This window comes from Vidua chalybeata, chromosome 19, assembly GCF_026979565.1.
Source record: "Vidua chalybeata isolate OUT-0048 chromosome 19, bVidCha1 merged haplotype, whole genome shotgun sequence".
In the NCBI taxonomy this organism is placed as follows: Eukaryota; Metazoa; Chordata; class Aves; order Passeriformes; family Viduidae; genus Vidua; species Vidua chalybeata.
The window spans coordinates 8,860,402-8,872,199 of NC_071548.1; the positions used below are offsets into that span (position 1 = coordinate 8,860,402).

At 51.1% G+C, this 11,798-nt stretch overlaps 1 protein-coding gene and 1 long non-coding RNA gene across 2 annotated transcripts; one reads left to right on the top strand and one right to left on the bottom strand.

Moving 5' to 3' along the window:
• Positions 1-6,338: 6,338 nt before the first annotated feature.
• On the top strand, positions 6,339-7,919 carry LOC128797673 (uncharacterized). The gene is given in 6 exon segments (XM_053960444.1): positions 6,339-6,555; positions 6,558-6,970; positions 6,972-7,191; positions 7,286-7,451; positions 7,516-7,635; positions 7,862-7,919. Coding segments are annotated over 6 exon segments (1,035 nt in total). The 5' UTR covers positions 6,339-6,497.
• Positions 7,920-8,013: 94 nt separating this feature from the next.
• On the bottom strand, positions 8,014-11,587 carry LOC128797697 (uncharacterized). Its single transcript, XR_008434208.1, has 3 exons — positions 11,571-11,587; positions 10,275-10,412; positions 8,014-8,222 (listed from the first exon to the last, which is right to left on the bottom strand). It is a non-coding gene; the product is annotated as an uncharacterized LOC128797697 (long non-coding RNA).
• Between the last annotated feature and the right edge of the window lie 211 nt (positions 11,588-11,798).

Below are 11,798 nucleotides of genomic sequence, written 5' to 3' on the forward strand. Positions count from 1 at the left end.
TGCCCAGAGGAGCTGTGGCTGCCCCATCCCTGGAAACATTCAAAGCCAGGTTGGATTTGGTTTGGAATAACCTGCTCTAGTTAAAAGTGACCCTGCTCGCTGCAGAGGGGTTGGATTGGGAGACCTTTAATGGTCCCTTCCAACCCAAATTATTCAATGACTTCCCTCCTTTTATCCCTGTGCCCAGCTCGTTTGCAAAGGTTAAAACTCTCCCAGGAAATACTCAGTTCTCTCCAGTGGTGGCTGTGTTGCAATCATTGCTTGTGCACGTCCCACACCCAGCTCCAAAACACATTTTGGTAGTTGGAGGACACATCTTCAGGGACACTCTGGTTGTTTCCCTCCTGCTTGCACAACAGCTCTCCCTTCTTACTCTGCACCCTGAGAAATGGGTAAGTGAAGTCACCAAACATTTGTGTCACCCTTGAGTGAGCCTTTGTTCACACACTCAGCCCCGGGAAATGGAGATTCTCTGACAGGGAAGAGTTTAATTTGCTGCTCTGGGGGCATCAGTAGCAGTGGAGAAATCAAGCCACGAGCCTCCAGAGATAAATACCATTTATGTGATCCGTTGCTGTTGGATCTTTTATTTTCCTCAGCATTTTGTGGTTTGTGCCTCTGCAGATGCTGCTGCTGGTGGGGCTTTGAGTGGGTTTGTGAAATCCACCGGCTCCCCTCTGCTCTGCCCTCTGTGCCCGGCTGTGACACGCAGAAATCTGGGAAATCTTCCTTTGGCCACCCAGCGTGATGGGACCTGCTCCCTTTGCAGACCTTTGTGTGATGTAAAGAATCAAACAGCACCAAAATCCCCAGCAAACAAGTCCTGTTCCAGAGAGAGCATCTCTGGAGCTGGAGGGGGAAAGAGGAATTCCTTCTGACACCGCTTGTGCTGCTGTTTCTTCCAGGAACCACCACCCTTCCCTCCCACAGGTCTGACTGATTATTCCCCCTGATATTTGACATTTTCCATTGCAGAGGAAGGTGAAGCAAGCAGAGCTCACTCCATCACCTCATGCACAAGGAGGAGAAGGGAAAAGACCCCCAGAGAGACCCCAAAGAGGAGCTGGCTGGAGCTGGGGCTTTGCCTCAGCCTGGAGGGAAGGGGGACAGGGCTAGTGGCATTGCCAGCACACAGGGGACAGTTCCAGGCGGCCAGCACTGGGAGAAAAGGGTTCTGTCACCAGCACAGAGCAGAGTTTAGCTGGCAAGAGGGAACAAACAAAAGTTTTCAAAAAGTTCACAAGGACTTGACTTTTCCATTGGGAAAAAAAAAAAAAAAAAAAAAAAAAAAAGAAGAAAGAACAAGAGAAGGATTTCCTGGAAATTAACTGATTCCTTAAATATTCCCTTTGGAATTTGCCTCTCCCCCTTGAGCTGAAAGGCTGAGGGAGGAGAAACATCCCCAGGAGCTCTACATGTGAGAGGAGGGGCTGGCAGATCCCGCTGGGATGTTCCCTGCTCCAGCAGAAAACCAGCCCCAGAACTGCCCTAACTCGCATTATTCTCCCCATTTCCCAGCCCAGCAGGAGCCTCCTTTGTTGATAAGGCTGGAGCAGAGCCCGCTGGCCGTGCCTGGGGGTGAATCCATCCTCTCTTATCACTCCACATCTCCTGAAAGGTGGCTGTGGCCAGCTGGGGTCGGGCTCTTTCTCCAGGAACTGACAGAACCAGAGGACACAGCCTCAAGCTGCACCAAGGGTTGGATACCAGGAAAAAGTGTTTTAAAAAAAGGAGATAAAGTTCTGGAATGGCCCGGGGAGGTGGTGCAGTCACCATCCCTGGGTGTGTTTAACAAAGCCTGGATGTGGCACTGGGTGCCAGGGTTGAGTTGAGGGGTTGGGGCTGGGCTGGACTCGATGGGCTTGGAGGTCTCTTCCAACCTGGTCATTCTGTGATTCTGTGAATTCTGTGATCCTGTGATTCTGTGATCCTGTGATCCTGTGATTCTGTGATCCTGTGATTCCCAGCACGGCACGGGGAGGCAGCTCCCGCTGCTCCCCGCAGGGACCCAGCAAGAACTCGGGCTGACCACCAGGGAGATTCTCATTTCTCATTTAATAATGCCCTCTTTATCCAGCAAGGGGACAAAGCACACAAAGGACCATTCAGCAGCTGCCTCCAGCACCCATCCCCAGGCGCCGTGTCCCAAATTGTGCCCCTGGAGTGACAGCGAGGAGCAGCCCAAGCCTTCCAGGCTAGGTGAGAAAAACTCACCCTGTTGGTGTTTTCTTGAGCATTGAGGACCAAGAGAGACAGGCATGTGTGTGCTCAAGGTTTGGGAGCTTGGGGACAGTGTTTGACCCTGTGAGATTTGGGGAGCAAAGAGGTGTTTGATGTCTGGACGGGAGTATTGGGGTTTTCCAGGTCTCCTCAAAGCTGTGAAGGAAATCAACATTAAATGCTAATTAAGCAACACCCCTGAAGTGCAAGGAAGCAAACCCAGCAAAAAGTGGTGCTTCTGAGAAGTCCAAGAAGCTTCCCAAAAAGCAGTGATGCAAGTTCCAAAGCAGCTGAGGCAGAATCCTGAGGCGTGGGAGGAGGGGGAGGTTTGGGAAGCCAAGCCCAGGGCTGGTGTCCTGCAGAGGAATCCCGTGGTGGGGCTGTGACTTTGTGTCCTGTGCAGGTGCCTGTCACATCCCCCAGGCCTGTGCAGCTCCTCTCAGACCCCCCTGCATCCCCCTGCAGGCACCTCCAGATCTTGGAGTTCAGCTGGACAAAACCACCCTTTGTTCAAAGCAACCCAGGGGAAAAATAAACCCAAAACGACAGGAGACAGGAGTGACACCAAGGAGAAAGCTCCCTGTGTGTGTCCTGGCAGGAAAAGCACCCTGAGCCTGAGCAGGGGGTGTCACCTGCTCTGGGCACCTCCAGTCCCTTCAGCACACAGCTCCTGTCCCTGCAGCACCTCTGCTCTGTCCCAGAGCAGAGCCAGATATTCTCCTGATGCCTTCAGAAGGCTGCGCTGGAACAGAGACTAGACAGAGCTTGAGAATAAAGTAGGGGTTTACTAGGAGGCCTCAATGGATCTACCTTGGGCAGCACAACCCAAAATGGTCCCAAAATGCACGAGCGCTCCCGGGGGCTCTCACTGGGATCAGCTCTGCTCCATTTGCACCTTGCAGTTCATTGTCCCATTCCAGCTCCAGCCCATGCACTCCCATCCTGCTTGTTTTTCTCTCTCCAGCCCACGCTGTTTGTGCTCCTGGGCCTGAGCTTTGGATCATTTGTCCTTGGTGCCCAGCTGGAGCAGGAATTGTTTTGTCTCCCTGCTCTGTGCACAGAGCTCAGCATCCCCTCATGTGAAGCTCAGACCCACACACTGAAGCAGCACAGAAAATATAAAAGCTAAACCTGAGGCATCACTCCAAGCAGCAGAAATGAGGCAAGGCAGATGCTGGCAACCTCCACAGCTCAGAGGCCAATTCTCTTTTTCCATCCACTTGAGACAAAAGAGGAAATGGGGGTTGGATTCCATGTCCACGTGTGGAGGGGAGCAGGGTGGATCAGCTCCTCAGCCTGGGAGTACCAGCTGTTAGAAAAGCATCTCTCAGCTTTTATTTTTTAAAGCATTTCGGTTTGAATTACTCTGCAGGTGAAGCTGAGAAGGATTTTCCTCCTGCTCTGCTGCTTCCTGATTCATCTCAGCACCTCAAACCCCTTTGGAGACTTCCAGCCCCAGATATTCTCTTTAGCAGCAGATGGCTCAAATATCAGGCAGAAGACAATGTGTGGCTGTGGTAGCAGCCAAACCCAACAAAATATTTGCTTCAAAGCAGGAGGAAGGACAGCATGTCCAGCTGGGAAAAGCAGGAAATGGTTTCTGAAAGAGTGAAAGGGGATAGAGAAGGGGATGATTGTGTAAGACATGATGTTTCAATTAGAACAGTCCTGAATGATAGCAGCAGTTCATGAACTCGTGTTCTAGGCAGAGTGGAAATGTTTGATTTGTTCCTGGGCATCTCCATCCTGGCACAGACATCAGATGGTTTTATGGGCAGGTGAGGGAGGACGTGGGCTGTGCATCAGCTGAGCCAGGAACACCCCTGAGTGTCCATGGTGGAGTGGAGAGCACTGGCAGGAGGATGGATCCACCCCTCGTGCAGGGCCTTGTGCTTTTCAGGATGAGTTTTGCCTGTTTGAAAATGCCAGAAACCATCTGGGCCAGTGTGGCAGCAGCTCTCTGGCCACAGAGAGAAACACAGCTTTCCCAGGCATCATCCTGGGAAAGGCTGTGAGACAATCAGAGAAAAGAATGAGAAGCAATTCCCATCTAAACCTGCTGCACCTGGTATTGTGAACATGAGGAATGTGTTATGGAGATTTGTTTACCAAAGGGTGGTTTCTTAATCAGCCAGTGGTGATGGTGCTTGGATTGGAGGACCAATTAGGTCAACCTGTCTCATAACTGTCTATAAAAGCAATGGGTTTCTTAATAAAGATTATTATTGATCAGCCTTCTGTAACACACAGAATCAGTGCTAATTTTTACCTGGCTGGGGATGCCTTACCACGACCGGCCATCATTTCCCTGGAGAGCTGCTGGCTCGGCTCAGAGGTGGTGGATGGATGTCAGCAGCACACTGGGTGCCAAAGGCAAACCATTCCCATGGGTTTGGGCCTTGCTGGAACAGCTTCCCCTGGGTTACTGTGCCTGTGAAATATCACAGGCTTGCTGCAAGAGTTGTCACTGCTGTCATGTCCCTGTTTCTGCCTAATGCCTGTAAATAATCTGCTCTTGCAGGTGGCCACAGCAGCTTGGCCCTTGCTTTGAAACTAACTTTATTCCTTTCCTTTCCTTTCCTTTCCTTTCCTTTCCTTTCCTTTCCTTTCCTTTCCTTTCCTTTCCTTTCCTTTCCTTTCCTTTCCTTTCCTTTCCTTTCCTTTCCTTTCCTTTCCTTTCCTTTCCTTTCCTTTCCTTTCCTTTCCTTTCCTTTCCTTTCCTTTCCTTTCCTTTCCTTTCCTTTCCTTTCCTTTCCTTTCCTTTCCTTTCCTTTCCTTTCCTTTCCTTTCCTTTCCTTTCCTTTCCTTTCCTTTCCTTTCCTTTCCTTTCCTTTCCTTTCCTTTCCTTTCCTTTCCTTTCCTTTCCTTTCCTTTCCTTTCCTTCCTTTCCTTTCCTTTCCTTTCCTTTCCTTTCCTTTCCTTTCCTTTCCTTTCCTTTCCTTTCCTTTCCTTTCCTTTCCTTTCCTTTCCTTTCCTTTCCTTTTTCCTTTTCCTTTCCTTTCCTTTCCTTTTTCCTTTCCTTTCCTTTCCTTTCCTTTCCTTTTCCTTTCCTTTCCTTTTTCCTTTTTCCTTTCCTTTTTTCCTTTTTCCTTTCCTTTCCTTTCCTTTTTCCTTTCCTTTCCTTTTCCTTTCCTTTCCTTTTTCCTTTCCTTTCCTTTCCTTTCCTTTCCTTTCCTTTCCTTTCCTTCTGGTGCAGCCACAGCTTCCTCCACCCACAGACCTTGGTTTTCTTTGGTCTCATTGTGAGAAATTCATTTTATGTTCCAGATGTAAATCCCTCAAGGGTGCTTAGGATGCTAAGGAGGAATTCAGAAAGAATAACAAAAAGAAGCAAAGTGGGGGGAATGTTTAATTTTTTTTTTTTTTTGTGTAATTTGGGGAATAACTGGCTTTGAACCTGCCATGTGTTTCCTTCTCAGGAGAGGACAGAAGCCTCCTGCCAACGTCGTGTCAAGGCCTCCACCCCATTTCACACAAGGATTTGTGGTTGCCTCTCACAAAGGACTGAGGAGCAAGAAATGAGCTCTGACAAGGAAATGATTGCACAACACCTCCTCCATCTGATTCCTTGTGTTTGCAGAACATCCGTCCCCTGTCCTGGGGCTGTCCTGGAAGCTGAGGCAGAGCACTTACAGGGCAAACAGATGGGAATTAACAGATTTTAGTTAACTTTGGATGTGGAAACCCAAGAAGGGAAAACTGGGAGTGAAGGAACTCTTTTTTTGGGGGGGGAAGAAATCACCTTTATTTTATTAAAAACTGGGCACGGGCACAAAGTAGCACAGTGTGTGATGGCCAAGTGACCAAGGCCAGGCTGGATGTGGCTCTGAGCACCCTGGGATAGTGGGAGGTGTCCCTGCCCATGGCAGGGGGTGGACTGAGAGGAATTTTAAGGTCCTTTCCAACCCAAACCATTCTGGGATTCTGTGTTTTACCAGCAATAGCAATGCACTTCAAAATCATCCCTTCAAGTGAAACAATGATTTTCTTGAGCTGCAGCCTTTCCAGCTGCGGGGCTGCAGGTCAGCGCTTCCTCCCAAGCAAACATTTTGCTCTGTCATCATAAGGTTGGGAAAAGCCTCTAAGATCAAGCCCAGCCATTGCTGGCTGATCTCTTGCAGCCTCTCTTCCTTTGTTAGAAAGGCAAAATTGCCATTTTTGAGGCAAAAAAAAAAACAAAGACTTGATTTGCCATTTGCAGCTGTCTCACCTCAGCCACAGCTGCCTGTGGAGCTCTCCCACAAGGGCAGGTGGGCTGAACGTGTCCCGTGGGGAAAATGCACCTGATCCCACCTGGGAAGAGATGGAGACTGCGGGCGGGATGCTCAGGGCCACCTCGTCCGTGCTCTGCCACGGATCCCTCCTGCTTTTTGTGCTGCTGGATCTGCTCCTGCAGGGAAAACCTCTGCGAGCTGCTGCTGCTGACACGAGCCGTGGGTGCAGCTTCCGCACGGAAAATCCACACAGCTGGGATGTGGGAGCAGGGAATGAGGGCAGCGGGGAGGGAACAGGAGCCAGCAGAGGCTCTGGCTCTGCGGGGACACAGACAGAGGGTGTCCCGACAGCTGCGGGCTCGTTTTTCCCTTCTCTCCAATCAAAACAGAGTTTGTGCCTTTTTATTTGTCCGTTTGTTTTCCACGCGAAAATAATTCCGAACAAAGGCTTTCCCAGAAAAATGATGCGAGACTTCTCCTTGGCATTCCTGGAAGCGATGAATCACCTCGCTCCTTTTTTGGGGGTCCCGGCGGCGGAGAGGCGCGACCCGGTGCGACATCCGCGCTCGGGCTGTGCCACCTCCTGGTGACAGCGGGCGGTGCATCCCTGCATCCCTGCGTCCCCGTGTCCCTGCATCACTGCATCACTGCAAACCTACATCCCTGCGTCCCTGCATCCCCGTGTCCCTGCATCACTGCATCACTGCAACCCTGCATCCCCGCGTCCCCTCATCCCTGCATCCCCGTGTCCCTGCATCACTGCAACCCTGCATCCCCGTACTGCATCACTGCAACCCTGCATCACTGCATCACTGCAACCCTGCATCCCCGTGTCCCTGCATCACTTGCAAACCTGCATCCCTGCGTCCCTGCATCCCTGCATCCCTGTGTCCCTGCATCACTGCATCACTGCAACCCTGCATCCCCGTGTCCCCGCATCCTCGCATCCCTATGTCCCTGCATCACTGCAACCCTGCATCTCTGTGTCCCCACATCCTCGCATCCCTGTGTCTCTGCATCCCCACATCCCTGCATCGGTGCATCCCCGCATCCCTATGTCCCTGTATCACTGCAGCTCCACATCCCCACATCCCTGCCTCCCCTCATCCCTGCAACCCTGCATCCCCGCGTCCCCACATTCCTGCATCCCCTCATCCCCATATCCCTGCATCCCTGCATCCCTGCATCCCCACATCCCAGCATCCCCTCATCCCTACATCCCTGCCTCCCCGCATCCCCATATGCCCACATCACCTCATCCCTGCATCCCTGCATCCCTACATCTCCTTATCCCCACATCCCTGCATCCCTGCAACCCTACATCCCCTCATCCCTGCATTCCCTGCATCCCCTCATCCCTGCATCCCCACATCCCTGCATTCCCTGCATCCCCTGCATCCCCTCATCCCTGCATCCCTGCCCAAAACCCAGCCCCCCTCCCCCGGTCTGCATCGCCAGGACTTTCTGGTTTTGTTACCCAACTGAGCCAGCCCAACTTTTATTCCCAGGCCTTTTCGGCAGCTCGGTGCCGCCGCTGGGGGGCTTTGGGTCCAGGCCGAGGGAAGGGGGAGGTCTGAAGCTGCCCCACAGGTGCTGTGGATGCGGCTGGCGGCCACGGGAGTGCAGCAGCCACCGGCAGCAGCAGGGATGTTCACTTCTTCAGCCTGTGGAGCTCTGACCTCACTAGTGGCATCAGAGTTTTGGAGGCAGACATCAGAGTTTTGGGAGCAGGGTCCTGGGATTCCCTTTGCCCAAAGGGAAATCAATATCAGATATATCCCCTTGATGCTGAAGGAAGAGAGGGGAAAATAAACGGGTGTTATTCCAATATATCCCTGTCTCTCCTCCAGTGCCAGCTTCCCTGAAATGTTGCTATGCCCATGGCCAGGGTGTTTGGAATTAGGTGATTTTCATCCAAACCCAAGCCACTCTTTGATTCTGGATCATGGGAAGGTATCCCAGCCCTTCCTGCTGCAGTTTGGGATTATTGCTATGTGCAACCTTTAATCCCTGCTCAGCTGAGAAGTTCTGGTCAGTCGTGCCTCCGTGCTGCCAAATCAGACTCTCGTTTCTTTGCAGCCATAACTCTCCTTCCAGTCCCACACCGAGTTCTATAAACCTGTGTCTCCTTTGCCCCTGGAGGGGCTGAGGATGCTCCCAGTTCAGGGCAAGTGGCAGCAGTTAATTGGTATGGAAAGAATAACAAAGTGTGGGCACAGATCCAAAACCAGGATTTATTTAGGAAGATTTTCTGGTTATTATCTACTTAGGAACAGCGGATTTGTCAGAACAGATCAGAGCATTTTCATCAAATCTGGCATCCTGCATGGAGTGGTGATAGTGAGAGGATGTTCTGGGGAAAAACTCTCTGGATTCTCTCAGAAGTGCAGGTGCTTGATGCTGTTGGAAGGGGGACTGAGGCAACGCTGAGGTAAAACCAGAACCAGCAGCAAAGTCTGGTCCCTGTCACACTGGGACCAGCTCCAGCCTGAGCTGACCCAGCAGAAGTGGAGGGGATGCTCCCCTGCTGCAGGGTGGTGAGAGCTGGCCTTGGGTTATTGTGTTAAAATAAACACAAATCCTTCCCCGAGTCCAGCCACATCCCCCTGGCTCAGCCACAAGGACCCACTGCTCCTCTGTGTCACATCTGGAGACACAGAGCACAAAACCCCCCAGGCTCCACCAAGAAACACATTTTGGGTATTCAGCACTGGCATTCCAGCAGCAACAACGTCATCCTGAGCCGTGGACTGCTTGGGCAATGTTTGGTTTATGAGGTGGGGCTGGAGCTGCTGCAAAAACAATCCCTGTTCTTAAAAAGAAAACGTTCTCTTGTAAACAAGTGGAAAAAAACCCCACGTGCGTGTATCCAATGGAAAGAAGACTGGGAAATGTGCAGGATGAGGCTCTGGAAGGGCAGTGGAGATGAAGAGTTCTGTGGCAGAGGGAGAGAGGCTGGGATAGGCTGGGATAGGCTGGGCTGGGCTGGGATAGGCTGGGCTGGGCTGGGCTGGGCTGGGCTGGGCTGGGAGCACTGGGAGCTCCTCGGTGCTGCTCTGGTTTATAAATAGAAATAGTGAGTGATAATTCAAGTTCATCGAGTGGGGCTGGAGGAATGGCAGGGAACCTCTCCAGAAGAGCTGTCTCCAGTTCAAGCATGGCTCCTGGGCTCGTGTCTGGAGGAGAACATCCCCAGAAGCTCCTCAGCTCGTGGAGACAGCTCTGGGAATGAGGGCTTCACCCCTGCCCCAGCTCCGTGGCTGGGGCACCCCAAGGATGCTCTGTTCTCACCCCTGCGTTTCCTGCTCAGGCCATCAGCAGAGCAGCTTGCCTTGGGTGTTCTATGCCCTGGACACAGCCAGCTCCTGTCACCCTGCACACGAGGAAGCTGCTTCCCACACCAGGTGCAGGGAGATTTTCCATCACCTCTTTAAGCTGCCCTGAGACCTCTGGCTGGGCACAGACAGAGGAGGATGCACTGGAATCCTCCCTGGCCTGAAAGCCACCCTGGAAAGCCCCGAAGGTGGGTCAAGTTTCCTGGCTCCAGCAGAAGGAGCACACCAGGTGTGTCAGGGTGGCTGTTGTCTGTGTGTCCTGCGTTGTTCCCATGTCCCTGCCACCCTCCAAGCCTCTCCCAGAGAGCAGCACTCAGGCTGTGCCTTTTCTCCTAAAGCCATGGATTTGGGGCTGTTTCTCCTAAAATAATGGAGGACAAGCCCTTCCAACGGCATCAACTCCTGCAAGATGCACCTGAGCACATCAAGGGTTACCTTACCCTCCCTAAGCTCCTCTGAACTGCCTGATTTTACAGCTCCTGCTTTTAAATCTTACTTTTCTTACCTGCCTTTCTGTTGGAAGCCACTTTTTTTTTTTAATCATCTCTGCATTACACCTTCTAAAATGCATCCCTTAATCCACAAAGCTGCACCCAGCAATGCCCAGAGATCCACGACTGGAAGCATTTCCCTGGGGAAAGTCCTTTATAGAGCCAGCAGGGTCAGAGGGAAAGGAAAAACAACATACACACATGATCAGTATTTTTTAAAATAGGATTTGAAAGCAAAGCATGAGAAGCCTCTGTCTGGTTTGAATTTCAAACGGGGAAAAAAAAATATGGCTACTAATACATGGTAATGTTACCCCACTGGAAGAACAAAGTGTAGATAAAACCTGCAGGCTTAATAAGGCTCAGGAAAAATCAAATTGAAAGCAAATCTTTGAAAATCTCTGGGTAATCTGTGTTCCATTTATCATGCTTTGGCAATCAGAAAGTAAAACCTAGCTTAACATAATGAGGAAAATCAAACAGTTTTGGGGGTTTTTTTTCCCCCTGCTGCTCTAAAATCCCAGAATATCATCATCAAAGAAAAGGGAAAAAAAAAAAAAAAAAGGAGGCACTTCTGCCCTCCTGCTGGAGCACAGGGAATTTAATTGCAAAGGTTTCTTGCTGTTTGTCTGAGAAGATGATGCAAGGCTGGAATTTTTTTAATGACAATATTTAAGCTCTCCTTGGCGACACCGAGCTACAGCAGCGCTCCTGTCCTGAGCTGGCAGATGGGAAGGCAACAACGGTTTGTAACAAGCTGAAAATGGGAAAAAGCAAAAAAAAAAAAAAAAGCCAAAAAAAAAAAAAAAAGACTTCTCTTGACATCTCCACCTGGCCAGGTCAGCAGCACAGAAGTGGCCCCAGCCAGGCTGGGGGGATGCTGAGGACAGAGCTGAGGAAAAAGCTGTGGGTTTGGTGATTCCAAGCCCTGAATCGTCCAGCCATGGAAGGGGATTGTGGCAGGCATTTTTGGGGTACACAGGGGTGGAGCCCAAGGCACCAGAGCCAGACCTCATCCCCAGCACTGGCCATGGTTGGGTCCTGGCTGTGAGCACAGAGGGGGAGCTGATATTTGGGAATCAGGCCTCCAAAAGGCGCAGATGGAACCACTGCACTCTGAGGTGGATTCTCCCCATCCTGACAATGCTGCTCCTACAGAGCTGGACGTGGCCAGCTCTCAGATCCAGACAAAATGCCTTTTAGCCCAGGTACCCCTTTTCCCTCACAGATTTTCCCACTGGAGCTCTGTTGGAACCCTGGATAATGCTGAGAATTTGAGGCACTGACCCCCAGGAGAACACTGCACTGACCTGAGGCCGTGGACAAGCTTCCAAAATGGAATGACAGAACTGGGATTGTGGGGGTGGAGTTTGGATAGAAGTGTGTGATGTCACAGGGGGCAAAACTCAGAGTCTGGGGTTTAGAATACAGGAATAGATAGAAAGCAAGGTGGAGGTTTTAGGGTGGAAGTTGCTCCTTCTCCTTCACTTCCTTCTCCATGGGTTTGGGTGGTTTTGTGTAATTGGATTAAAAAGTCC